Source organism: Arvicola amphibius, chromosome 3, assembly GCF_903992535.2.
Source record: "Arvicola amphibius chromosome 3, mArvAmp1.2, whole genome shotgun sequence".
Classification (NCBI taxonomy): Eukaryota; Metazoa; Chordata; class Mammalia; order Rodentia; family Cricetidae; genus Arvicola; species Arvicola amphibius.
The window spans coordinates 130807886-130831011 of NC_052049.1; the positions used below are offsets into that span (position 1 = coordinate 130807886).

General features: G+C 49.6%; 1 protein-coding gene across 1 annotated transcript in view; it reads right to left on the reverse strand.

The window, feature by feature from the left end:
- Nucleotides 1–13899: 13899 nt before the first annotated feature.
- Nucleotides 13900–23126, reverse strand: part of Coro2b (coronin 2B) — a 107515-nt gene continuing 98288 nt past the window's right edge. The window contains exons 6-12 of the mRNA XM_038322938.1: nucleotides 22776–22892; nucleotides 21632–21736; nucleotides 20677–20773; nucleotides 19334–19446; nucleotides 18961–19051; nucleotides 18627–18766; nucleotides 13900–15781 (exon numbers count right to left, since the gene is read on the reverse strand). Coding sequence (XP_038178866.1) covers nucleotides 15650–15781; nucleotides 18627–18766; nucleotides 18961–19051; nucleotides 19334–19446; nucleotides 20677–20773; nucleotides 21632–21736; nucleotides 22776–22892 — 795 coding nt within the window. The 3' untranslated portion in view covers nucleotides 13900–15649. The remainder of the gene's footprint in view (nucleotides 15782–18626; nucleotides 18767–18960; nucleotides 19052–19333; nucleotides 19447–20676; nucleotides 20774–21631; nucleotides 21737–22775; nucleotides 22893–23126) is intronic.

The following is a 23126-nucleotide window of genomic DNA, read 5'->3' on the forward strand; positions in this document are numbered from 1 at the left end:
CAGTGACTGGGCTGGAGAGATGGCTCAGAGGTTAAGAGCATTGCCTGCTCTTCCTAAAGGTCCTGAGTTCAATTCCCAGCAACCACATGGTGGCTCACAACCATCTGTAATGAGGTCTGGTGCCCTCTTCTGGCCTGCAGGCATATATACACACAGAATATTGTATCCATAATAAATAAATAAAATATTTTTTAAAACAAGAATCAGCAGTGGTGGCGCACACTTTTAATTCCAGCCTTCAAAAGGCAGAGGCAGGAGGATCTCTGTGAATTTGAGGCCAGCCTGGTCTACAGAGTGAGTTCCAGGCCAGTTGGGGTGACACAGTGAAACCCTATCTCTAACTACCCCCCACCAAAGCAATCAGTTTTCCTTCCACTGTGGGCTCCAAGGTTCATACTCAGATTACCAGGGTTTATCCAGCAAGCGTCTGACCCACTTAAACCATTTCACAGGCCTTGGAATTTTTTTTTTAAAGACAGGGTTTCAGGTAGCCCAGGTTGACTTCCAAATTCACTAGGTGTCTGAGAATGGCCTTGAACTCATGATCCTCCACAGCTACATCTAGATTTCTGGGATTATGGACACGTGCCTCCAAGCCTAGCTACATATTTTTGTATTTCTTTAATGGTAAGAGCCTTTTTGTTTTGTCTCTTCAGAGTTTGCATCTCAGGCCTAATCCACAGTGGAGTTTGGAGCCTTTGCAATCCGCTCTCCTCATTGCCTTTCTGCTCTTCCGGGCTTCTGACTGTCCAGGATTCAGCTAGATAAGAGGTAAGGAGGCTTCACCCGCTAACAGGTACGGTAGATTGTTATCACTAAGGCTCTTGGTGCAGCTGCATCAGATAAGCTTTGCCCAGAGCCTATAGCAGCCCCAGGCAGTCAGAAAAGGGAAGCCAGAAGCTAATGTTGTCTCTTATCTGGTTGATTCCAAAGACAGGGCTGAAGTTCAGCCAGAACAGTCAACAGAACTGACCTCAGCCCAGTGAAGCCTAGAGAAAATGTTTACCCTGACAGCAGACAAGAACTGTGGCCCCGACACTTTCTCCAGCCGTCTCCTGGGCTGATCTTAACACAGTGACTACAGGGGACCATGCAAGTTCCAAGCCACAAACTAGGCAAAGTGTCACATACTCCCACCAGCTCTGAGAATTCCCCAGCTCAGGTTTCTAAAGTTTCTTCTTAGCTGTCCTATGGGCACACATTCATCTGTACCCCAGAATTGCCCCCACAGTGAACACAGACCTCTTAATCCCCACTCATTTGCTGCTGGGGTGGGAGTGTTGGCATAGCATTTATTGGCAATTTGAAGATGTGTATTAATATTGGAGAAAAAGGTTAGATTAACTCTTACTACTGTTCTTAAAGAGTGTCCCTGGCTGGAGAGGTGGTTCAGTGGTTAAGAGCACTTGTTGCTCTTCCAGAGGCCTGGGTGGGGGTCCTAGCATATACAAGGTGGTTTACCACCATGGCTTAACTACAGTTCCAGGTGATGCAAAGCCCTCTTCTGGCCTCTGTGGGAGCCAGGTACACATACGGTACATACATCCAGGCAAAATACTCATACACATGAAATAAACAAATCTTTTTTTAAAAAGACTTATTTACTTATTATGTATACAACATTCTGCCTCGATGTATGCCCGCACACCAGAGAAGGGCACCAGATCTCAGTACAGATGGTTGTGAGCCCCCATGTGGTTGCTGGGAATTGAACTCAGGACCTCTGGAAGAGCAGCCAGTGCTCTTAACCTCTGAGCCATCTCTCCAGCCCCCAAAATAAACAATTCTTAAACAAATAAAAAAGAGCTTCCACAATGTAGAAAGCTTCCACAAGGCTTTTTTAACTAGTATTTTTTAACTTATCAGTTTATATGCATGTGTATTTGCTTACACAAACTTATGTGTACTTCATGTGTGTAGTGTTCAGGAAGTCAGAAGAGGGGCCTCAGACTCCCTGGATTTAAAGTCACAAGTGGTTCTGAGCTACTGTGTGGGTGCTGGGTCCTCTGTAAGAGCTGCAAGGACCTAAACCACTGAGCCACCCCTCCAGCGCCCAGTGAGTTTGCTGTTGTTGTTTTGTTTTTTGAATTTAATTCTTACTGTTTGGGTGGAAGCCTCACCCCAGCCCCGGGTATCCATATACCCAAAGAGTCTGGAATGTTCCATCCCAAGCCCCCTCCCTTGGGAGTTGCTTCAGTCCAGACTCTACCCCCAAGAAAGCCCACTAAGTGATGAACCCTTTCCAGAGATGCTCAAGACCACTCCCACAGGGTATTTAAACTGCCCCTCCAGAGAACAAACACATTATTTTTCTGGTCTTCCTTTTCTGTCTCCACTCTGGGGAGCTGGAAAGTCATCCCGGAGCGTTGGTATCCATTAAACCTGATTTTTCTAATTTGGTTTGATCTGGTCTGATTCAGATTATTGTGTTGGTGGAGAGGCTTATGGGGTGCAGAAACTTTTCACTTACTGTATAGCCCAGACTGGCCCCTAACTGCCAATCCTCCTGCCCCAGCCTCTCAGCGCTGAAGCCATAGTGTCTGCCTTAGTGGACTTTAGCTTCAGGCTCCTTCTCCTTTGTTCTTCCTCATCCCAGATTCCTGCTCACTCCACAGACAGGAGAGTCTTCGGCTCTTTGCTGTTTTTCCTCCCAACCCGTCCTCATCCTTACCCATCACGGCATTTTTCCTAAACAAAGAGACTTCCTTCCCTTAAAGGAGCTCTGGTGTCAGCTGATAAAGTAGTAACTAATCTCTCCCATCTGCTACAAGATTGCCAAGTTGTAATTGATGTAATTACTCTTTGGCCTCTGGCTTTCCTGGGACTTCTGGCCAATGGTTAGTACGACACTCCTGGTGGCTTTGTTCAAAAGCCACCATCTCAGTGGACCTCTCCTATCTGAGAAGGCTGGGTAGCTCCAGTTAACACATTTTGTTTTATCATTTATTTTTTAGTCTCCTGGCTGGACTTGCATTCATGGTAATACACTTGCCTTGGCCTCCTCAATGCTGCAATTTCAGGACCCATCACTCTTGTTGTTGTTGTTGTTGTTGTTGTCTGTCCTTCCTTCCTTCCCTCCCTCACTCCTCCTTCCTTCCTTTCCTTTTTACTTTCGTTTCTCTTCTTTCCTTCCCCTCCCTTCTCTATTTCCCTTCATCCCTTCCTTTCTTTCTTCTTTTCTTTTGTTTTTGAGATAGGATCTCAAGTAGCTCAAATAAGCTTCAAACTCAATCTGTTGCTGAGACTGACCTTGAATTCCTAATCTTCCCACCTCTGCCTCCCAAGTGCTGGGACCAGAGTGCTGAGCCACCAAGTCTAGTTATGCAACACTGTAGCCCATTTTATGAAGGAAGAGCTAGAGCCTAAACCTATTCAGTTGGTTCACTTGGAGAGTTTCTAGGAAAATGGAAAGTATTCCTTGCTAGTCAAGCGAGTAGCTTTTGAGGGTAAACTTGCCATCTGTTCCTGTGAGGAAGGTCCAGGAAAAGAGGAGCTATTTGGTAGACAGGTGGTAGGGAAACGCACAAGGAAAAGACAGGGCTGTCAGCAGAGCCTGCTTCTTTTTGTCACAAAGTTTGGAATGTCATTTCCCTAAATTAGCCATCTTGGGCTGCGAGGAAGGGATGGTTTGTTGTGGGGTATTTGCATACTGTGTGAGGATGCATTGCTGGGATTGGTGTAATAAAAAGCCAAACAGCCAATATCTAGACAGGAGAGATAGGCAGGACTTTTGGGCGGAGGAGAGGACTCTGGGAAGAAGAAAGGCAGAGCTGCCATCTGGGCACTGAGGAAGCAGGATGGGCAGTGCAGAGTAAAGGTAACTGAGCCCCGTAAAAGAACATAGGTTAAGGGATATGGGTTAATTTAAGTTATAAGAACTAGTTAGGAACAAGCTAAGGCCAAGCTTTCATAATTAATAATATGTCTCTGTGTTATTTGTGAGCTGGGGGCCCGAAGGAAAATCTAACTACACTGGCTGGAGAGGGACCCTGGACACCCCAGTCCTGGAACCAGCGCCAGTGGCTCCCAAGACTTCTTTTCAGATTTCCTTCCCTGTCTTGCTTCTCAATGAGCTCCATCCACAGCTGAGCCTCTTCAAGGCTTAGTTCCTATTAGCAACTATTCCCTCAGAAGTCATCCCTGATGTTGGGCATGGTGGCATTCTCCTGGGAACCTTGATGGCCATTCCTCCCTGCTCGGCACTACTAGCCTCTTCTAGGTGAGCTTGTGAAATGCATCTTCACTTTCCTCCCGCTCTATCTGAAGATACACACTATAAAGTGTTCTGATCTCATTTGCTCATGTGGACGCCTGGAAACCTCCCAGGGGTGGACCCGAAGGATGGTTCAGTGAGTGGAAGTGCTTGTGGGTGGGTTGAGCCTGAGGACCTGAGTCTGGATCCATGGAAGCCATGTAAGAACTGGTCACAGGGCTGGAGAGATGGCTCAGCGGTTAAGAGGACTAACTCTTCTTCCAGAGGTCCTGAGTTCAATTCCCAGCAACCACATGGTGGCTCACAACCATCTATAATGAGATCTGGTGCCCTCTTCAGGGGTGCAGGTACACATGCAGGCAGAGTATTGTATTCATAATAATAAATAAATAAATCTTAAAAAGAAAAAGAACTGGTCACAGTGGCAAGTGTCTGTAATCCCTACAGGACTTTGGCTGGGTTGGGCCTGAACAGGAGAATCCTGGAAGCTTTCCAGACAGCAAGCCTGGAGCAAAACTACTGAAGGTTCTCCAGGCCTGAAGACTAGCTTCTAAGCGCTTGCCAGACTTCCCCTTGTCTTTGACCATCCCAGGCTCACTTGGTGCCAGCGGCTATCCTTCCCGTTTCTCCAAGGCCTCTCTCTCTCTGGGGCATCGCTTTCCTCTGCCCTCTGCAATGTGGCTGCTCTGGTGCCTACTCAATGAACCAAATGTACTTCCTGAAACCCATACCTGCATCTCTCACTAAACAAGTGATGTGTCTCAGTGTCTTCTGTTCCCCACTTGGGATAGGATCTCATGTATCCCAGGTTGGTCTCAAAGCCACTAAGTAGCTGAGGGCAGCCTTAATCTGTTGACGCATACATGCCTGCCGCACTAAGCCTGGCTTTTCAGTCTGATCTCCCTCATGGGTACCTACCCCAGAACAGAAAAAAAAAAAAAAAAAAAAAAAACGCTCTCTAGTTTTGTATTTATCATTTGTTTTACTTTGGGTTTCTTCTATTGTTGTGAAGAGACACCACGACCAGAGCAAATCTTTTTGTTTGTTTGTTTGTTTTGTTGGTTTTTTTTTTTTGAGACAGGGTTTTACTGATTAGCTCTAGCTGTGCAGGGCTGACCTCGCACTCACAGAGATCCCCCCTGCCTCTGCCTCTTGAGTGCTGGGATTAAAGGCATGCGCCACCACTGCCCAGTTTGATCACAGCAAATCTTATATAGGAAAACATTTAGCTGGGACTGTCTTACCGTTCAGAGGTTTAGTCCATTGATGTCACCGTGGGAAGCATGGTGGCATGCGCATCCAGACCATCAGACAGTGGGAAGAGAGAGCAAGTCACCGGGCCTGGCTTGGGTTTCTGAAACCTCAAAACCCACCCTCAGGGACACACTTCCTCCAATAAGGCTGCACCTTTTCCAGCAAGACCTTATGTCCTAATCCTTTCAAATAATGCTACTCCCCATAAGCCTATGGGAGCCATTTTATTCAAACCGCCACATTATTAATTAACAACAACCCCCTGCATTTTATATGATTGTAATCTCTTTGGCCATTTTAATGATCCAGTTGTATATGTATGGTGGGAGGAGGTAGTGAATTATTTCTAAAGGTAGCTTTGGAAATGATCACAACTGTTGATTCTATGTTCCTGAGGCACCCTCCTCTCAGTGAAGTCAGCAAGCCTTCCCACCTCCCCCTGTCCCTCTTCTTTCTTTTCTTTTTTAAAGACAGGCGAGCATTACTGTCCAGCTTATGCAGTGCTGGGGATCGAACCCAGGCCCTTATGCTCCTGGGGAAGTTTTGTTCTTAAAAACTGTTAGCTGATGCAGCTGCCAGCCCAGCGGGTTGGCGTAGCTGCTCGCAGAGACTCACAGAACACATGTGACCAAGGCGGCGGGTGAGCACACGTGAACAGGTAGCAGCAAACGGCAGCAGGTTAGCTTAACGGCACAGACACAGAAAATAGGCATAAAGCTTTATTAAAGAGGAGAGGGAGAGGGAGAGAGAGAGGGAGGGAGGGAGGGGAGAGAGAGAGAGAGAAACAGAGAAGGGGGAGAGACGGAGGCGTGTGTGCACACGCAAAAGAGGACAGTGAGAAGAGAGAGAGGGAAGAGAAAAGATTCAGGATGACTCCGAGAGACCAGAGGTCACTGGGAGTGGGCGTGGAAAGGGGCATGGACCAAAAGAATAACAGAAAGCACTCTACCTGCTGAACTACACCCCACCAAGCCTGATAATCACATTTTTGGTAGTTGGAAGGCATAGACAATATTCAACCTTTAGTTTCTGAACAGATTTCAGAAGTTCATGGCTGACAGTTGGGGATGGGAACAAGCTTGGCCTTAGCACTCACTCAAAAGGGAGAGGCAGTTGTTGGTGGTAGCATTTCCTTTGCCTTTACTACCAGCACTCCGGGGGCCAAGGCAGGCAGATCTCTGAGTTCAAGGCCAGACTGGTCTATAGAATGAGTTCCAGGGCTACACAGAGAAACCCTGTCTTTAAAAACAAAACAAACCTATAAAAAGGTGGAGGCAAAAGGGCCAGGAGTTTCATCTTTGGCTCTGCAGTGAATTTGAGGCTAGCTGGAGATACTCTCCAAAGAGAAAACAAAAGCAAAGGTCACGGCTGGGACATTATGCAACAGACTGGAAGACAAGGCCATTGACTTGAAGAAAAGGGCCCATTGCCAGGGAAAGGAGGTCATAGGGTTTTATGCCACACACAGTAGGCTAGGGAGTGGGTGGATGCAGTCAGTGCTCCATCCTCTAAAGGCAAGAGGGAGAAAGGAACAGTGGGCAGAACAGGCTGAGACCATCAAGCAAATATACACTAAGAAGACCCAGGGAGGGGTTGGAGAATGCCTGCTCTTTCAGAGGACTTGGGTTTAGTTCCCAGTATCCACTTGTGTTGCAGGAGGGCCCGCTTGTTCATCCCGGATGCCTGGCTAGCTTAGCTCCAAAATAACCACACAGAAACTGTATTAATTAAATCACTGCTTGGCCCATTAGCTCTAGTTTCTTATTGGCTAATTCTTACATGTTAATTTAACCCATTTCTATTAATCTGTGTATTTCCACGTAGCAGTGGCTTACCAGGTAAAATTCCCAGCGTCTGTCTCTGGCGGATCCATGGCATCTCTATGACTCTGCCCCTCTTCCTCCCAGCATTCAGTCCAGTTCCTTCCCCCACCCCCACCCCTGCCTACCTAAGTTCTGCTCTATCAACAGGCCACTGCAGTTTCTTTACTCACTAATGGTAATGACAGCACACAGAGGGGACTCCCACATCACACTGGATGGCTCACAACTATCTGTAACCCCAGTTCCAGAGGGTCTGACACTATCTTCTGGCCTCCTTAGGCACTGTAGGCTTGTGGTGCATAGGCTTGCATCCAGGCAAACACTCATTAAAAAACAATCCAGGTAACCCCAGATGTGGTGGCACATACCTGTGAATCCAACACTTGGGGTCTGACAAAGGAGGCTGAGGATGGAGGACCATGAGTTTGGGACTAGCCTGGGCTACTTAGTAAGATCTTGTCTCAAAAATCCAAGGACTGAGAGTTAGGCCTGGCAGGTGGTGGCAGGAGGATCAAGAAGAGCCCAGGCTATACTGCAAATTCAAGGTCAATCTGGGCTACACGAGACACTGTCTCAACAGCAAAACCAATCAAAACCCATCTCCTCTGGAAAACAGTTGTGAGCTGTAGAAAAATGTAGATTTTTGTTTAAAAAAAGTATGTGTGTATGTGTGTGCATGTGCCCTCTGGGTCCAGAAGAGAGCATCAGATTCCTTGGTGCTGGAGTTATAGCCAGGGGACAGGGATGCTACAAGGGAACTGGAATCCTTCCCAAGAACATTAGCCTCTGAGCCATCTCTTCAGCCTTCTGGGCTCAATCTGTTCGCCCTCGTGTTGAGATATCCCCTGCTATCTTAGTCCTTGCACACATGTTCTGCATATGCACTTAAGTTATCTGCCAGACGGCATCTCTGTCTGAATTACACACTTCAGTGCACTCTCTCTGAGACCAACAATGGAGTCTTCCTAATTCCTTAGTTTCAGCATCCAGGAGAGTTTAGGGTACAGAGGGACATTCGAGGAGGAAGCATCTGACTAAAAAAAATTATTTTTAATGAGAATTATCCAAAATCCAGAGGGCACAAAAGGGGGGGGGAGAACTTTTTTTGCAAATGATTTGTGGGGAAATGTGAATTTCAGGCAAGAAGTCGATGGGAGATGATGTTAGGGAAGGAGACCCATGAGGTATGAGGGGACTTTCTAATCTTATCGCTAGGAAGCCCCAGAGGGTAGCCCCAGTCATTCAGTGATAAAAGTTGCCAGCAGGGTTAGAATGTAGCTTGGTTGGTAGGGTGCTTGTCTAGAATACAAGAAACCCTGGGGTAGCTCTCCTGCTCCATAGGTCAGGTGCGGTTGCTCAAGCCAATGATCTCAGCACTAGGAAGGTGGAAGTCGAGGGATCAGTAGTTCGAAGTCATCTAAGTGATCTTCAGCTACCTTTTGAGTTCAAGGGCACTCTGACCCTCCAAGACCCAGCCCCCGTCTCTCAAGAAAAAAAAGTACTTGGCAAATATTTTACATCTGATCTAAAAAGCAGAGAGAGAAGCAGTCTGCATATTTTCTAAGACTCTCTCTTTCTCCTTTGTGTATCACTAGGGACATTTGCTAAGCTCCATGCTGTGTCCCCTTTCATAGCAGGGGTCATCCTCATTTCATCTCTAGTTCCACTCCCAAGCATTCTCCTAATGTGTCCCTGTGCCCTCTTGTCTCCCTCAATCAAGGTCAGTGCCATAGCTTTCACCCTTACCCAGGCCACTAGCCCTCCCCCTCTCCCCCCCCACCTGCTGTCGCTGCTGCTTCACTGTTGCCCTTTAATCCCTTCCGGTCGAAGCAGCAGGACTAGTATCATCTCACTCCGGGCCCTTCCTCTGCTTCTCACCCGAGAGAGGGGTGCAGCCAGATATCTGGCTGGCTCCACCTCATCTCTGGTCCCGGACATTTTTTGTTTTCCAGGGCGGAAGGCAAGAGCTGGGGAGAACAGCTTCTGTTTCTCTCACCAGCAGCTTCCTGGAGATTGTGTACGTTGGAACTGGCCTGCCTCAGGACTGGGCTGGGTAGTGACCCTCGGCTGCCAGGGTCTGCCCTGGACCGCTGTCTCCTCCCCCAAGCTCCTTTCAGCCCTCCTTTTCTATTTTCCCCGTTCTGCCCTAAACCTCTCGTAAACAGCAGCGGAGTCTCTGGGCAGAAAGGGCCCCTCCCAGTTATTGTCACTGTGGGAACCTTGCTCAAGGTCACCGAACAGGTCAGACCCGCGCTGGGACTGGAAGCCTCCTTCCAGCTCCCAGGCAAGTAGGCGCCCAGCGCGCTGTGACAGCGGAATCTGCGGAAGGGGAAGCGAGCGCCCTCCTCTGGCCGCTTTCTTTACGCCGTCTTCCTGGGTTTAGGAGCCTGCGGATCCCTAGAAAGCCTCCCTTCCTCACGCGTGGTTGGTTCAGATCTGAATACCTGCTTCGCCAGGAGGACCGGTGGTCTATGCTTGGGTCATTCATTCGGAAGTGGGATGAGAGAGATGACAGAAGGCACCCAGTTCAGAACAGACTCATAGAAAAGCTGTAATCTGCCACCTGCTGTCTAGGTTCAAGTTTCTAGCAAGTTCTTCCTGGTCTTTGACTCTTGCTGGGTGAGCACTATGACCTTGAAACCTAAGATCTGTACCCTCAGTTCTTAGTCCCCTTTTCTTCCTCATTTAGGTCCCATCGTTTAACCTGTTCATACCAGCGTGTGTAGTATGGTAGGGTGTGTGTATGTGTGTGTGTGGGTGCTGTGCTCTAGGAAGTCAATGGCTAACCTTAAGGGATGGAACTGCCGGACAGTGAACCCCTAGGGACTCAGGTGTCAGGGAGGGGGTCAGAATAAAGCTAACACCGTCCTTGTTACTGAATTGAAATAGAAAACTTCAGGTTGAAATAACCTGAAGTTTATTTCAAAATAAAAAACATTCCTCAGAATTGGGAGCTTCTGTTGTCCCAGCAGGAGCCTGGATTCTCCCTCCCTCCCCCTTCCTCCCTCTCTTCCTCTCTCCCTCCCTCCCTCCCTCCCTCCCTCCCTCCCTCCCTCCCTCTCTCCCTCCCTCCCTCGCCAGTGGTGTGTGTGTGTGTGTGTGTGTGTGTGTGTGTGTGTGTGTGTGTGTCTTCCTTCCTCTCTCTTCACCACAGGCCCACAGGCTCCAGGGCTTCTAGTAATTCTTCCTGTGGCCAAGGTTAAGTGTCTGCCATTGCTGTGTGCAGCCCCTGTTATGGCATCTAGGCAGGGCAGGGCTTGGGGATGTTTTCAGTATGAAATCGTTTCCCACAGTGAAGAAGCAGTCAGGTTCTGCACGGGTCCTCTGACAGTCTTGGATGGCTGCCCAGTGCTAGGAGTCTAAAAATGCCTGAACCCATCTTGAGGTCTCAGGAGACTGGCTGGAAGGCAGCGTAGAAGCCAGCCACCACCCCAGACTGATGACCATGCCATCTTGAACCCACCCCAGAGGGATGCCCTCCATGTCCAGTGCTGTGTCCCGTTGGTGGTTAGATGCCATAGACAGATATGGCAGGCATCCCTGAGGCTCAGTGCCCAGTACCCAGTTATCCAGCTCCGTTGGTGTGTGCTAAACCGAGTTGGAAATCCAGTCAGGTTTCAGGGAAGGGCAAGGGTTCTAGTCATGCCTAAGAGAGCTATCTCACCTGTAGAGACATAAAGTCCTATTCAAAGACGAGAAGGACCTGGAATTTAGCCCAGCACATCCTTACCTGGGGGAAAAACAGGAGTAGCATCTGGTGAGAAGCATGTCGATGGAGATGGTGCAAAGAGCCATGAAGGGCCCCCTCCCCTCCCCATCTTTAAGTAATTAAAGCTGTGTGATGGGTTGAGTCATCATTGGCAGAGAGACCAGCAATACAGACTAGGTGTAGAAGATACCATTACAGATTTTTTTTTTTTTTTTTTTTTTTTTTTTTTTTTTTTTTTTTTTTTTTTTTTTTTTTTTTTTTTTTAGACAAGGTCTCATGTAACTCAGGCTGGCCTCAAACTCACTATATAGTATAAAATGTTTTCAAACTTTTTGTTTTGGACCTCATGCCTCTACCTCCCAAGTGCTGAGATTACAGGGATATGCTATCGTGCCTGATTTATGCAGTGATGGGGACCAAACTCAGGGTTTTCGGCATTCTAAGCAAGTACTCTGCTGAGCTACAGCCCTGGCACAGCACATGAAGAATTAAAGGATGCATGGGAATGAATGGAAAGCTAATTATACAACAAACAGAGTTAGGAAAATGGGCCGCTGAGGCGGAGGAGGCACAGGTGATACTGACCTTAGCTAATTTACCATTATAAGCAGTGATTAAAGAGTTCTGCTGTGCTCAGAATGGGTGAGCCGGAGGAACAAACAGACCACCCTTTCACTCACTTACCGAGCAGGGCCCAACCGGGTGACAGCTCTGTCTTCCTTTCCTGACATCGGATGAGGAGATTATGAGGCCCATACTCTGAATGGACTCAGGGTTTCTTAAAACCTAGGCTTGGAGAATTGATCTAGAAGCAGAAACTCCAGGTGTATCTTTGCTCAAACTCATGTTTTGCAATGCTGCCTTCGGCCCTTCCAGGAGCCCCTACTGCTTCCCCTTTCCCCGGCGAGCTTGTTTCTATCACTTGTGCCAGGCATTGGGTGGTCTTGGGAATTTGTCCACCCTCTCTGGCATCATGGAAACCTCCAGGTGTTCCATCAGGAGGTGACCCTGGGAATTGCTCCCACTCTTTATTGTACTGATAAGGAAAATATGGCCCAGTGCAGAAAAGTGGTGTGCAGGATTTCCCACCATGGGCTCAGAATGGGATCTAAACCCTCATCTGCTCAGTGTCCTGTGCACAGTTCCCCTACATTCCTCCGATGTTCCCTGCTGTGTTAGTTCCTCTGGCTCCCTGAGTTACCTGTGGCATCCCCTTGGCAAACTGACACCCCTCATCTCAGAGAGACAGGCTTGGTGAGGGAGTACTGATGTCCACCATCTCTGATGTCATGATGGACCCCAGCATCCTCCTAGAGCAGACTCCACTCAGCTCCCCTGTCCATAGATCCAGAAAATCCCCACCTTTCGGTTTTCCTACAACACTGGCTCAGTGACCTTGGGCACATCACTGTGCCACCAGCACAGTAGAGAACCTAGAGAGTCAAACACATGGACTAGTATCTTGCACTGTGAAGTGTCATTCCAATGTAAGACACTAGTTTTCCCAGCCCCCAATACAGGATTTGAAGCTGAGCAGACATGGTCTTATATAGCCCAAACTGGCCTTGAATTCCCTTTGTAGCCAAGGTTACCTTTGAACTTCTGATCTTCTTCCACCTCCCAAGGGCTATTATTACACATATGTGCTACCGTCCCCAGTTTATGTAGTATGACCACATCCAGGGCTTCATGTATTTTGGGTAAACACCCTACCAACCTAACTACTCCCTAGAGTAGACCTCTTCTCAGATAGGATCTTGCTGTGTATCTCAGTTTGGACTGGAACTCTTGATAATCCTCTTGCCTCAGCCTCTGAGTGGTAGAATCATAGGTATGAGTCCCTATATAGAAAATACCTTTTGAGTAACTGTAGGAAGTAGCCCATTAAAAATTGTAATATTTGTGTGTGTGTGTATTCATTTGTGCACAAGTGCACAAGAGTGCCGTGTCAAAAGTGTGGTGGTCAGAAGACAATTATAGGGAGCCAGTTCTCTCCTCCTACAACTCAGGTTGTCAGGTTTGGTGGCAGGTCCCTTTTCCTGTTGTGCCATCTCACCAACCCCAGAACAGTAGTTTTGAATTGGGGTGATTCTGATATCCACAGAGGTACTATGTGAGATTGCTATGACATCTAATGTATTAGGTCAGGGACACTGACCAGCACTCATACAGTGTACAGGGCAGGCCCCACAGCAAAGCACTGTTGGTCCCACGATAACAAGTGTGCCAGATGAACAGAATGTGGTGGAGAGCTGTACAGATGTGGTGGGAGAGCTGTACAGATGTGGTGAGAGAGCTATACAGATATGATGGGAGAGCTGTACAGATATGGTGGGAGAGCTGTACAGATATGATGGGAGAGCTATACAGATATGATGGGAGAGCTGTACAGATGTGGTGGGAGAGCTGTACAGATGTGGTGGGAGAGCTGTACAGATATGGTGGGAGAGCTGTACAGATATGGTGGGAGAGCTGTACAGATGTGGTGGGAGAGCTGTACAGATATGGTGGGAGAGCTGTACAGGATGTGATGGGAGAGCTGTACAGGATGTGATGGGAGAGCTGTACAGATATGGTGGGAGAGCTGTACAGATAAGATGGGAGAGCTGTACAGATGTGGTGGGAGAGCTGTACAGATATGGTGGGAGAGCTGTACAGATATGGTGGGAGAGCTGTACAGGATGTGATGGGAGAGCTGTACAGGATGTGATGGGAGAGCTGTACAGATGTGATGGGAGAGCTGTACAGATGTGGCGGGAGAGCTGTACAGATGTGACGGGAGAGCTGTCCGGTAGCTGTCATTTCAGAAAGACGAAGAAGCCGTGAGTGTGAGGCTAACCATAGGGATAGTGTGGTGACCAAAGTAGGATCTCCCTGGGGCTAAATGACATGGCCATGCCTTAGCTTAATAAGTGAAAACATTTTATTTCAATTCTATCCTTGGGAGGCAGCATAAATAATCACAGAAGACCACAAAGGTCGATGGAAAGAAAGAAAGTTCCAGAAGTGTGGAGGAGGCGATGAAAGCGGGAAGTCTAGCTGTGGTGGTGCCGGAGGAGAAGCTACTTCAGCAGGCTGGGAGCCAGAAACATCATTGGTTGAAGAGGAGAGCCCCCAAGACTGGGGAATCTCATTTCCCAGCTCCCCAGCAGGGCCACTGTGGTTGGGAAGTTTTGCAGGGTGGCCTCAGGAAGGGCAGGCAAGGAGCGTCTGTGTGTAGCAGATCCCAGGCAATAATAGAGATACCCACATCTCCTCTGCCCAGATGGCGGTGACTGCCATCGTGCTTTTGAGTTCCGTGTGGTAGGCGGGGAATGGGAAAAGGGAATAAAGCAAGCCTGTAGCAGACCAAAGGAGACGTAGCATCTCAGAGCTGTGCACCCGAGGGCCATGTCCCTGTTTCCGTCACTGTAAAGTAGGGCAGATGTGAGAGTCAGTGAGATCTATGTGTCACAAATCTGGGAGACTTCAAAGTGCAGTGCGGATGGAGTGGCTGTGGTCATCCTGCGTGTGTAAGGCTGAAAGTGGGAAGGGGAAGGCAGCGGAGACACAGGCAGAACATCCCTGGAAGCTACCAGACCCTTGCTCTGCCTGCCCTAGGGCCAAGCTCTGCCCTTCTCAGCCTCAGCTTCCAGGAAGAGGCCTCATCTCAGATGGAGCCCCCTGGGGGGCGATGAGGGCAAAGAGAACAGGTCAGGAGAACCCAGGGGCACTGAGTGTGAGGGGCCTCAACCGGGCAGTATGGCATGTTGGCACTACTGGTGTTGGGCAGACAGTAGATAGAAGCGGCTTCCAGGCCTCATTCTAGGGAAGTCCACAAAGGGATTGGCATCTCAATACACTGGGAAAGGCCCTGGCCAGGGGGCCTGGATGCCAAGGGTACTTTGTCTGCTGCTGCCCCTTTGGATGATTTCCTAAGTTGAAACCTGATTGCAACCCTCAGTTCTGTCATTTGACAAATGGGGCCACTAATCCCTACCCTGCCTGGATCACAAAGTCAATGGAAAAGGGGCGTAAGAGCTTTGAAGAGAATCACGGGGGAAAGGCAAGGGGTCATTATGGCCTTGGAGAGTGTCCTCTTCGTTCCCTGAAGACAAGCGGGTGGGGGAGAGTTCAGAAAGAAAAGGGCAGGCTGCCAGGTGCTCGCCACTGGCTGAGACAAACTGAGCTTGCAGGGCAGCTGGGAGCAGAATGAGGCGGGAGGTGGGCAGAGCACTCCACCCTCAACCCAGACCTCACTGTGCTTCAGATGTGACGCTGGGAACCGGGAGCAACTAATCCCTGTGTAGACAGGTCCTGGGAGCCCCTCTGCAGGGGACAGATTCAAGTTCTAAATCGGGATGTAATCCTGCTCTCTCCATCCCTTGGAGGGCATCCTGCAGGGAGCCAAGGGGAAACCTGGCTCATGGGGTTGCAGGGAAAGGGGCTGCCAGTCAGGGGTGGGCTCTCCAGGAGAGGCAAGGGGACTGGTATTAGCATGAAGTCAGGAGGTCAAAGGTCAGCTTCCAGTTCTTGAGGTGGTAGACGGGGTCTACCGGCTGGTCCCCAGCTCCAGTTCAGGCCCTGTCTCTGGGCTCCATAGATAAGGGGCAGTTTAGGGACCAGTAGAAACAACGGAGAGATTGGCTTGGAAAACAGCCCGCGGAGGGGCTAACAGTTCTTGGGGTTGTTGCGCAGGTTTTTCAGTTCCAGCTGGAGCTGACGGAGCCGTATGTCCTTCTGTGTCAGCTCCTCTTTCAGCCTCCGGATCTCATCCTGCTGCCTGAAGAACATCCTGAGGAGCTGGGGTGCAGCAAGGGGTGCAGGGAGAAAGCTGGTGAGGAGGACTCTGGAGGACCAGGGCTCTCAGACATCCCACCCCACCCAGGCCTGCCCTGCCTCTTTACCTTCCCATGCCTCCTGCCACCCTGGGACAGCCAACCCAGAGCTCCCTGCAATTATTCTCCAGGCTCATCCCTCCAGGGCTCCCAGCTACCCTTGAGGAGAGAACAGAAAGCCTTCTGGCCAAGCTGACCTGCCCGAGAGAGCCCAGGTTCTAGCATCTCAAGCTTTCCCCTTCTTAGGTCTGAACCTACAGCCTTTGTTTGAGATAGGATCTCACTGCATAGCCCACTCTGTCATATAGCTGAGTCTGGCTTTGAACCCATGATTCTCCTGCCTCTACTTCTTTTCTTTCTTCTCTCTTTTCCCTCTCTCCCTCCTTGCCTTCGCTTTCTTCTTTCTTATGGTTCAAGTTATGAGGTAGAGGATAGCTTGAATGTCATCTGCTCCTGCTTCTGTCTCCCGAGTGTGAGTGCTGGGGTACAGAGAGGTATATACCACCCTGCCCAGCTCCTAATAACTTTTGCTTGTTTTGCTCTTCAAGACAGAACCTGTGAATGTTCCCATCCATAGGTCCATCCAGATGGACATCTCAGTAGCCAGATGTCACTCCACTTAATCCCCTCCAGCCCTTCCTCTCCACCCTCAGGACTGAGACAGAGTTCCAACCCTTGCTATTTCTCACCTGGGCAATCTCAACAACCCACATTTCTACATTCAAAAGGCAGAGTACTTTAAAATGTGTTAAAGACTGAATATTAAGTATAAACAAAACTAGGAAACAGTACCAGAAACTCCATAGTGCCTGCATTCACCCCTACTCCGATTCTTCCACCACTACCCTGTGCTACCCTCCTCCTGGCTATTTTGAAAAGAATCCTGTTTATCACAAGACTTCATCCATTCTAGAAATATTCTACATCTACATAACCCCACATCTCTTTCTCTTCCTCTCCCCCTCCTTCTCCCAGGTCTCTAACTCAGGCTATTCTATCTCAAAAGAGCTGGGATTACAGGTGTCTATCACCATGCCCGGTTTATATGGTACTGGGTATTGAACCCAGGTCCTTGAGCATGCTAGACAAGGATTTTACCCACTGAGCCACATCCTCAGCCCACATACACACATTTCATGCCAGTGATCAAGTTGCCTGTGAAGTTCTCTTTTAAGGCGATCCCTGAGGTCGAATGCAGTCTGGTTTTTATTAATGATGGCGAGAGCCTACATTTGTGGACCAGCAGCCTAGTCTAAGATGGCACTGTGTTATTCTCCCCCTTTGAGATTGAACTGGACCTAAGAGCTTGTGTTTACTAATCGGGTATGACAGGAACAATGATGTGTCTTCCCCAGATTAGATTACAGAACTACTTTGGCTCCACCTTGGGCTCCTCTCTTGCTCTATTGGAAGCTGGCTACCAAGGTTAAAGCTAGCATGTAGTGAAATCCATATGGCAAGGACAGTGAGGACTGAGGCCCTCAATGTGACAGCAGCCATGTGAATGAGTATCCAAGCGGGTCCTTCCTTACCTAGGGTCTGGGATGTTATTGCAGCCCTAGCTAACATAACTGCAGCTTCATGAGAGACTTGAACCACAGGCACCCATAGACTCCATGAGCTGACGAACCTTTGTGAGGTATTGTGCTTTAAGTGAGTGTTGAATGCACCCCAGAGGCTCATGTGTTTCATACTTGGTTTCCAATGGGTGGTGCTATTTAGGGAAGTTGTGGAGTCTTTAGGAGGCAATGTCGCCCCAGATGAAGTAGGTCACTAGGGTGACAGCAGAAGTTTTATAACTGCTGCATTTCCTGTTCACTCTCTGCTTCCTGACTGGGGAGGTGATGTGACCAGATGTCTCCTACTAATGCTGACATGATTTCCCTACCATAATGGACCATATCCCCTCGAACTGTAAGCCCAAATAAACACTCTCTGCTGGCTCCTTCAGGTATTTTGGTCACAACAATGAGACAAGTGGCTAATACTTGGAGTGAAGTTAATATTCTCTGGGGGACTTTATCACACAGCAATACAGAGCTAGCACAGCTGGCCTCTCTGAGCACTTAGCATGAGCTGCAAAGACTACTGGGTATTCATGCCCTGTCTCTTAAATGTCACAGCAGTTGGAAAAGTCAGGAAACTCACTCTGTCCCAGCCAGGAAATGGCAGAGCCAGTATCCACACACAGATGGGCTCATTCAGCCAATCACTCTTCCAGCTGCATCAGGCCAAGGGCCTGGCACAGAGTAGGCAATCTGAAGCCGCCAGCTGAGCTGAGCTGAGCTGTGTTGGCATGTGGGCCTGGCTGTACAAACTGAATGGAGATGACTTCAGAGGGCATGGTCAAGAATGGCTCCGCTCTAGCTCTCCCACAATGGGCTTGCACCCCTTCTAGGTGGTACAAAAAGCCTTTCAAAGACATTCATCCTCTTGCACCGAGGCAGCAAACGTGACAGACAGGAAGGCTAGTGGGCTCTGATGATGAGGCTTGGCTGGATCCTGTTCATTGGTAATTTATAATCCCCATGGCAACACCTGACAGTAACATTCCGTGGTGGATTCATGAGGAGATGCTCAATGAATTCACTGTGTCAGTGAATCTGAGGTTGGAGGGGGCAGATCTTTCTGACTTCCCAGCTTCTAGTCATTGAGGTCAGAGGCAAAGGAAGCCAACCACATGCTACTTCCAGAATTTGTCACTGAAAGAAAAATGTCCCAGAATAGAGCTGGCCTCTAAGCCCGAAGCTCATAGTAGCTACATAAAGGTCTGGCTCTTCCCGAGCCGTGGGAGAGACCCTGCACCTTACCTCGTTCTCTGTCCTGGGTGGGACATTTTCTAACAGATCTATGCCGTTCACGACAACGGTCTTCTTTTCTCGGATGGGGGCTTTAAACACCACTTTTGAAGACTTCTTATAGCCTTCCTTCAAAGACATCAGCACAGGATCTAAAAAGGCAAAGGAAACAGTGTCATCTAACAGGGAGGACCGTAGAGTGAGGGGGCCTCATTGCACCGAGCTGGCTGTGTGGGAAGGAAGCGACATCTGGACAGGGGATCATGCAGAGGAAGCAGGGTGAACTAGGGACAGGCAGAGCCTGTAGCCTCTTGGGCCGTTCTGTGGAGCCTGCCTGCTGAGGTACCTCGGTTGATGCCTCCCAGCCATTCATCTGGGGTTAGAGCCGGCTCCGTGCCTGGTGTCATGGGATAAATGTCTTCTTGGTAGGAATCTGACTGCATGAAGGAGGGAGAAGAGAAGGATCTCTGGGGACTGCGGAGACAGCCTTGGCCATCCAGCCAGGCACATTCCTGCATTGTCATTGCCCTCCCCGTGCCTCCCTTCTAGAACTTTCCCCTTTTATGCAAATCAACCATCCGGCACCCGAGAGTGTCCTCCACCCTCTGCCCCAGGTAGAGCCTGAATATTCTAGTCCATGACACCTTTTATCTGGCTCTTTCTTGGCTTCTGGTTTGTACAGTTCAGCATGGGACCCTTTGCAGCCCAGCCCCACTCACCCTCCGGGGCACAATCATGGAGATAGGTTCAATCAGGCCCTTGAGTGTCACCAGCTTGTAGAAGCGGAACACTTCACAGGCAGACACATCCAACCCATGCTTGGGCATGACACCTACGAAGAGAGGCATGGCTTTATGGGGAATCTCTCTGTTCCTGCTCACTGCCTAATGTTCTTATCTGGGGGCAGCAATCCATCCAGAGGACTGAGGGTGACCATGATGTCTTGAGTCAGTCTCTGACTCTAGATGGTCACTTCCTTGAGTGGGGAGGGCAGAGGCAAGGTTACATATTTCAGGCTGGCCTCAAAGGCAACATGTAAAGTTATAGCAAGGCTGCAGGGCCCAGCACCTTCTGGGATGACTGTCCTTCTCTAAGCTCTGAATCTCAGTCTGAAGAAATTGGAGGGCAAAGCCCATCCCCCACTCATTCAGCGGCTTCAATACAGCCCAAGAGAGGGCTTCCATTGTTTATCTTCTAGAACCAACAGTACATGTGTGTCTTGTCTGTGTTTCATTAGCCATGATGCCCCTAGTAGAATGGCTTCTCCAAGGAGGCAGGGTACTCAGAGCTCAGCCTGCGGTTCCACAAACTGAGTTGGAACTGGGACTCTGTCTTTTTCCACACAGAAGTCCTCGGGGGAATCACTAACTCTGAACTTTTGGTTGTTTGGGCAGAAATGGCCCCGTGTGGTGAGGCCACTGGAGAATGAAGCACAAAGACACCTGACTGGCAGCAAGTGCAGGCAGGTCTCTCTCTTAATGTGGGTGTGAGTGAGGGCTCTTGATGTTTCCCACCAGAATGGACGCTGCTCTTCCAAACAGAATTCTAGAATGCCCTCTCTTCCAACTAGCTCTCCTCCTCTCTTTTTCTTCACTGCCACAGGGTCTCACTTCACAGCCCCCGGTCTGATCTTGAACTCACAATCTTCTGTTTCCCTCTTTGGAAGCTGGACTCTTAGGATAATGGTGGAACTTCTGCCTGCTCTGTTGGACAGGCCAGGGCTGCAGTTTGGGGCTGGAGTCCTGACTTCAGAGCCACTAAGCAACCTCATACCATGTAAGACCCACTCTGGAGTGAGTGTCCCCATCTACAGAGATGGAGAAGAAGACACAGAGGCCATGCCCTGCAGGCTGCTGCTGGACAGAGATGGCCAAGCAGTGCCATGAGTGATGCCCTGGTTCTAGGGGCAGCTGCTGGCTAAAATAGCACCTGTGGGTCCCATTCCCACCAGCCCATTGAGTGTGGCCTTGGAGTCTGACTACTGTGTCAAGGGGAGTGAGGTATATGCCAACGCCATCTCATTCGCAGAATGCTGAGATCCCAGGGATCGCCAGGTCCTTACCTAGGCCTTTCTGTGGGGCTGGAGAGCGGAACTCCATGAGGTAGCTCAGGTAGGGCTTCTCTGTGCTGATCTCATAGTACCGGATGTTGCCATCCCCCTGAGGGTAGCAGAAAGGCAGTGAGGATGGAGGGCAGGGTCCAGCAAACCCAGCCCCAGGGGGCTATAGAAGAGAGCTGCTTTTGGGCTTCGGAAGTGGCCAGGAGACCAAGGAGACCTGTAGTTTAGACCTTGGTAGCTCTACTGGAGGCAGGGGTGGAGATAGGATGGTATACATGTGATATGTATGTATGTGTGCTCACAGTATGTATCTGTATGATGTGTGATATCTGGATGATATGTGTGCTGTGTGTTTGTATGTGACCTGTGTGTAACATGGTATATTTGTATGGTGTGTATATGCTGTGATGTATATGGTGTGATGTATGGGATGCGTGTGATACGGCAAGTATGTATGGTTTGGTGTGTGTATATGTATGGTGTGGTGTGTGGCTTGTGTGCATTATGTGACATGTATGTATGTATAGTCTGTGTGACATGCTGCGTAGCATATATTGTGGTATGTATGTATAGTGCAGTCAGTCTGTATGGAATGTATATGTGCAGTGTGGTGTGCATTGTGTTATATGTGGTGTAGTTGGTTTTTATCATGTAGGCAGAGACTTTCTGAAGTGTCCATATTCAAAGATCTCTTGTCGGGTGTTTCCTCTTCTGCCATTCGTCACTGTCTACACGTCAGGGTTAGATCTTTATTCCTCCGCCCCAGCTTGTCCTGTAAGGAGTTCTCAGTGACTGACGCTAAACGAGAGAGGTGTAGCTGGAAGTGGTGACAGCCAGGGGCTGGACTCTTGTGGGTAGCCACAAAGATTAGGTTGGTTTTCTGAGGGGCAAGGCAAGAATGAAGATCTAATGGGACTGAAGTCTCCCATTAATTGATTGTCTTCCCTCACCCCACTACCTTTCCAGCCAGGTAGAGCATGTGGGTGTCCGCATCATAGAATGGGAACAGGAGGCCTGAGAGTCCATCAATTTCTTCCTCAATCATTGGCATGGACAGATCCTCCTGTAGGGAAGGGGTGTGGGTCAGTTCGCATTTAGGAGAGCACGCCCCCTCCCACTTCCCAGCACAGCCACCAGAGCTACTGGCCCCTTCTCTGAAGACTCCCCAGGATGCTGGAATGACATGGGTTGGAAGAAAGGCTGCAAGCATCTCGCAGGTGGGCTAGGCATGGTCTGGAAGCCTTTCTGGTCCCAGGATCCATCTCCTGAGGTCTCTGTCTGGTCCTTGCTGGTGATGCCATCAGAGGCTGTGCCAGCAGGGACCTGGCTTTCCCAGGAAGTGCCTCCTTTAACCCAAACCCAGATGGCCACTCCTGCTTCTCACCACATGGCCTTCTAGCCCACTCCCAGTTCTACCTGTCTGGGCCATGGGGAGCTCTCTTCAGAACACAGCCAGCATGAAACCGGATGGACCTGAGGAAAGGCTTTTTGTCCTCTGTGTTAGCTGAGAACAGAAAATGGGCCTGTCTTCAAGCCACACAAGGGGTTTGGCATTCACTTGGCCATCACTGCTGACCTCCAGGCCTGGTCACTAGCCCATTATACCGCTCTGGTTGGGGGAGGGGAGGTGGGTGAGAGGACAGGGAAGAAGACGGCAGAAGGGTGGCCACCACCCTACAAACCCAGGAGACCAGCCAGGCCTGCTGGAGGGTGGCACAGAAATGCCAATGGGCATGGAGCTGGGGCAGTGAAGCCAAGCCGAGCTCCTGTTGGTAATGTAAAAACGACTCAGTGGCTTGGGGCCCCTGGGGGCCCCAGATGTACGCCCATGTCCAGGTGGGTTTGTGAGTACCATCTAAGCTCCACCTGAGGCAGCCCTGTCCTGGCCACTCTCCGCACAGGATGGACTGATGATAAGACCTTTGGAAGCACCGCTTCTTGGTCCCTCTTCCACACAGGCCTCATTCCAGCCCTTTTCTTTTCTGGTGTGTTTTTCCTCCACCAGCATGGAGGCCCCAGGCACCCAGACCACAGACCTCGCTCTGCTCAGATCTAGGCTGCCTGCCTCTCCTTGCCCTCCTGCTGGCATCCCTGTGGCTGACCTGGTCCCAGAGGGCGATCTGTCTCGTGTTCCACCTGGAGACCCCTGTCGTGAGGAGCCGCTTCATGTTGCCCAGGAACACTACCCGATTCACTCTGTGGTTTTTGCAGTTTGCCTCCTGGTGGGGACAGAGACTATAGGTGAGCCAGGACCCTCAACATGTGGTTCTGTACAGAGTTGAAAGGAATGGCAGTTCCCCAAGAACCCCCTGGAATCAGGAAGCAAGAGCCCTGCATTACCCAGAGCAGCAGAAATAGGGAAGGTGAGTTTAATTTATTAATCCACACATTTCCTGGAAAGAATTATTCCCCATCTTCCTGCCTCTGTCTTCAAGTGCTGGGATCCCAGGCAT